General features: G+C 35.9%; 1 protein-coding gene across 1 annotated transcript; it reads right to left on the minus strand.

Moving 5' to 3' along the window:
* Positions 1-3616: 3616 nt before the first annotated feature.
* LOC114215180 (olfactory receptor 4A15-like) lies at positions 3617-4579 on the minus strand. The gene has a single exon (XM_028111086.2). The coding sequence runs from the start codon at positions 4568-4570 to the stop codon at positions 3617-3619; it is 954 nt and encodes a 317-aa protein (XP_027966887.2). The 5' UTR covers positions 4571-4579.
* Between the last annotated feature and the right edge of the window lie 803 nt (positions 4580-5382).

Here is a 5382-nt window from a genome sequence, read left to right on the forward strand (position 1 = left end):
CACTATCAAAAGGTAATATCATATATCAAGCACTTACTATTTACAATCCTTTCATAGTTAATCTCAAAATAACCCTAGAAGTTGAATATATTTTCCCAACTCATAGAAAAACTGAGGTTTAGAATGATTTATTTCACTTTTCCAGGATAGTGTAACTAGTAAGCAGTAGAACCAAAAGCCAGTTTCTGCTCTTTCAGTTCCACAGTGTTATCTGCCTGATTTAAGAACTCTCCAAAATCAAAAATCCCTGAAAAATGTTGTACCATATTTGACTATAAGAAGAATACTAATCTTGGATTTCATATTAGGAGAGTTTTCTGAAAATTCAAGTACATGGAAGCCAGAATTTGATCAATCTATAATCTTAAGCAATGGGAATTGAATTAGTTATTGAAGAGTATCCCATTCATTTTTTTTTTTTATTTTTCATATGAAGAAACTGAGACCCAGGAAGGAAAAAAACATTTCCAACATTACACATTCAAATGGTGACAAATTAAAGATAAAAATTTAGGTCTGATGGTGACAAATTAAGGATACAAATTTAGGTTTCTTAAATCCCAACCTATTTATCTTTTACTGCATGGAATAGCTGATATTCTCACTTATTGCAGAGTAACCCAAACAAAAGACATTGTTCTGCTTGCCTAATCGGTCTATATAATTACTTCAGTGAGGCTCAGTTTTCCAACCTGTCTAAGGAAATGAGGATGTTGAGAGATCATAACCAAATACATCCTTTTGACTCTACAGGATTTTCTCATATAAAGGCAAATCACAAAAAGTAAATATTAATGATACCAGATTTTATTTTAAGCTTCCATTTTCCATACACATTTAGCCTGTCTCTCCATTTTGTTCCCAAACCAAGCAAGTAAATTAAGTGGAAAGGTGGTAAGACTCACTCCTCACATCTATTAAATCTCTTTGGTAGCCCAAAAATATGGTACTACTTTTTGCTTAATATTTTGGAAAGAAAGATTAGTTTTAAATACTTCTATTCAGTCCTTCCTTCATTCCATGAAACTATACTCCAGTGATCAGGGACCCAAAACAGAAATGTATTCCTGTAGAACACATGGAAGTCTAACAATATATGCAGAACCAGCACATTGTAATAGCTTTGCTCTTTCTTTCATCTTTGGTCTGCTTTCTGACCACTGGACCACAGGAATGAGCACTAGTTTGCAACATATTTCTAGTAATCTCCAGAAATGTTTGAATATTTCTCTTTCCAGAGCACAGTTGTCCTGGCAAATGGTCTCAGATGCCTTAGAGAAAGGTTAGGATGAAGATATACACCCTTTATTCATGGTAATATCACAGACTATTCAAGGATACCTGATGATTCCTTCATTCAAAAAATTTTAGCTTTAGAAATTATTCACATATGGTGATTCGCTGAGGAACTATGACTTTCCTGAACTGAATTATGGTGATTTAACTCAGGCCTTTATTCACCAAATCTAGATTATTTATCATCATTATCATTATCATCATCATAAGTCTGCTTGAACTGTCATAATAAAATACTACAGACTGGGAAGGTTAAACAGACATTGATTTTTCCCACAGTCCTGAAAGCTGGAAGTCCAAGATCAAGGTAGCAACAAGGCTGGTTTCTGGTGAAGCCTCTTTTCTGGGCTTGTAGATGGTCCATCTTCTCACACTGTCCTCACATGGTCTCTCCTCTGTGCACACATTTGAGAAAGAGAACTCTAATGTCCCTTCCTCTCCTTATAAGGACACCACTTCTATCACTTTAGGGTCTCTCCCTTATGATCTCAAGGAGTAACAGTTGTTCTAGTTCCCACTGTTCAAGATTTGAAAGTCTAGGTACAAGGCACGTGAGTAAAGAAACTTTTCAGATGACCTCAAACTCAGCCCATTTCTGCCTGCAACTTCGAGAGGCCCTAAAGTAGAAGTACCCCTAAGAAATGCTCCCAAATTCCTGACCCACTGAAACCATCTGAAATGATAAAGTGATTGCTGGTATTTTCAGCTACTAAATATTGGGATGATTTTTTATATTGCAATAGTATCTGAAACATTGCAGCACTTTAGATATTGTATTATTATTCATGGATCAACTAATTGAACAATATAGAAAGCTAAGAAATAGAACAGATATATAGATATTTTATATATGAAAGTAGAGGTGTTGCAGGGTAGTGGGAAATTCAATGATTTTCAATAAATGTGCTGGGAAAGTTTATTCTTATGATAAAAAGGAAAGTATATTTCTACTTCACATCATACCTGAAAATTTATATCCTATATGGGTTAAAGATGTAAATGTAAGAAGCAAAACTTTAAAACTTTTTTTAATTATATTTTTTAAATCAGGACCGGGAAGGACTTTGAGAAGTATATGCACAGACCTTTCATTCTGAGTCCAGCTTCCTCATCTCTGCATAACAGCTTAGGTGGTAAATCCTTGATCCCAACTGCATTCACACCAGTATCCAGGTGTCAGCTCCTCCAATTCTGGTCATTTTGAAGTATTTAATCCACTGTGTTGGATTTCTTTCTAATTAAAATATCTAGGTTACCTTTTATTTCCTTCATTAAAGAATAAACAAAACTTCATGGCTAGCACTTATTCAATACATATTAAATAAGTGGAAGCATTAATATTGCTAAATACACTAACTGGATCCAATTATAAATCGAAAGAAGGATGAAGGCAAAGAATACCAATTTCATATCCAATCTGTGTTGTGAGTTGACCTCTCAACAAGGTAATGCATAATGCCAGGGCCTTCAAAAATGATCTTTGTAATACAGTAATCAACCTCCAAAATTTTTATAGAGAAATTGTAAAGAGAGTAGTCACCTTTGACTTATTACTTAAGTCAAGAACACAAAGTTTACAGAGAATGAGAAAGGCAGTCATATGTAAAACAAAACATATTCCCAAAATGTTTAACATTTATTACAACTTTAAAAAAAGTATACCCAGAGAGTTTAATTTAATATAGACTCTGACGCTCTACTGTGATATGAGAGACTTAAATATGTATTTCAACTCCCAGAAAAGGTCATTTGATCTAGATATACACAATGAGTTGAACAATTTAATTTTTCTGTCCAAAACTTAATTAGGATATACAAAATCAGCCATATGGTACCATCACAGTATAAAGCTAATAAAGTTCACTTCTCATAGATCTATCCTCAGCTATGAACATGTGCTGTGAAATTTCAAATTAATTAATTTGACCAGGACATTTATTTTTACTGTTAGATTAAGTTTTTTTAACAATGTGAATTTTTAATTTTAAAATTTCATTCTCTTGGACTAAAAGGGAACAAGTTCTATTAGGCAATATTTTTATGAAGCATGGAGCTACCATACCCCACAAACAAGAACTTGAAATAAAACAAAAAATATTGTTGCCCACTGAAGAATCTTAACACAGTATGATTACATGTATCAGGGATGAAATTTATACAATTATCTTACCCTCTAAGGGTTATAACATACTCCATTTAGATAAAGATTAATTTATATAGCTGCTTCAGAATAAATAGGCTAACTAACCCAAAGGATATAATTTTTAAGATGTAATCACTGATAGTGAAAGTAGTCTTTGATTCTGTGAAAGAATGAATATCATATTCTGCATGAGCAATACAACCCTCTGCCGACTAAGGTCACATTTTTACTCCAAAGTTTCCATATGGCATTTTTTATTTCTGCATTTCTCAGGGTGTAGATTAAGGGGTTCAGCATGGGAGTTATGAATGTTAAAACCACAGTCATTAATTTATCAATGGGAAAGGTAGAATTAGGCCTTGCATACAAGAAGATACAGGGAACAAAGAATAAAATGACCATAGTTATATGGGATGCACAGGTGTGGAAGGCTTTGTGTTTCCCGTCCAAACCATGAGTCTTAAGGGAGTGTAATATGATCCCATAGGAAACTAGGAGAATGAAGAAGATGGCAGTGCAAATGGCTCCTCCATTAGCTATCATAGAAATTCCAATGAGGTAGGTATTGGTACAAGCAAGTTTCAATAAGGGATATATATCACACACAAAGTTGTCAATGACATTGGGGCCACAGAAAGGGAGATGATAAATAAAGAGAAATTGAACCAATGAGTGCAGAAAGCCTCCAGTCCAGGCCACCAGCAGCATAAGAACACATGCCCTCCGATTCATGATGATTAGATAATGAAGTGGTTTATAGATGGCTACATATCGGTCATAGGCCATCACCACCAGAAGAATGACTTCAGCACCTGCAAATAAGTGATCTAGAAAGACTTGAGTCATACAAGCCTGGAAGGAAATAGTCTTCTTCTCATATAGCAAGTCTACAATCATCTTGGGAGCGATGACAGTAGAATAGATAGCATCTATAAATGATAAATAAGCTAGAAAAAAGTACATGGGAGAACCCAGTGACTGGCTGGCCATAATGGTTACCATGATAAGCAGATTGCCCGCTATTGTCGCAATGTAGATGAGTAAGAATGGGACAAATAGAACTTTTTGCCCTTCAGGGTCCTGTGTGAGCCCCAGGAGAACAAACTCTGTCACATTGTTTCTATTTCCCATATATTCTTTGGAAGGCATTGAATGCAGGTGTCAGAGGCTGCAAGAAAAAGGGCCATAATGAATTTGAGAGGATCTCAAGCTTTATGTCAAAAACCGCTGCCCTGGCTCAACCACATTTGCCCCACAGGGCCTCACACAGGGTGACTTTCTAGAAAATGAGAGTTTAGAATCTCCACCCACAGTTTCTGCTTTCATTTCCACAAATTTCTTGCATTGACTACAATGAGGAGACCAGTTTTCCACCTGGGAGGTACATGCGAGTGGGCATACCAAACAAGAAAGCAGCTTTCTCCAAAATCTTGCTCACAGAGACTTCATTTTCTACTTTATATGTCATTTCTTCTTTTCTTGAATGTTTTTTGGCCTTCGGAGATTGACCATGAAAACAATCTCATCTCTAATAGCCTTATTTACATAATAATACCTAGTGCATGGAGCATAAAATGATAACCTGACACTTAGATAACTGCCTTTCTGAGTTACTTCACTATGAGCTCCAAATATTGAAAAATATGTCACTGCAGCAGTGAATCAGACACACCATGAGTGCCCTTTAAGTGCTTGTTAAACTTTATTTAATTCAGCTGAATTTTAAACATGTAAGAAACCAACTGAGAAGAGGTAAGTATATTAAATTGTTCCCTTCGGTGCCTGGGTGGCTCAGTCAGTTAAGCGTCTGCCATCGGCCCAGGTCATGATTCCAGGGTCCTGGGATCCAGTCCCACATCCAGCTCCCTGCTCAGCAGGGAGTCTGCTTCTCCCTTTTCCACTCTCCCTACTTGTGCTCTCTCTCTCCCTCTCTTTCTCTTTCT

Source organism: Eumetopias jubatus, unplaced genomic scaffold (genome assembly GCF_037043125.1).
Source record: "Eumetopias jubatus isolate StellerSeaLion01/CBP00866 unplaced genomic scaffold, mEumJub1_p1.0 scaffold_13, whole genome shotgun sequence".
Lineage (NCBI taxonomy): Eukaryota > Metazoa > Chordata > Mammalia > Carnivora > Otariidae > Eumetopias > Eumetopias jubatus.

Excerpts from the sequence above, each read along its gene's own strand:
- LOC114215180 (XM_028111086.2), bottom strand. The coding sequence starts at position 4,570 with ATGGGAAATAGAAACAATGTGACAGAGTTTGTTCTCCTGGGGCTCACA.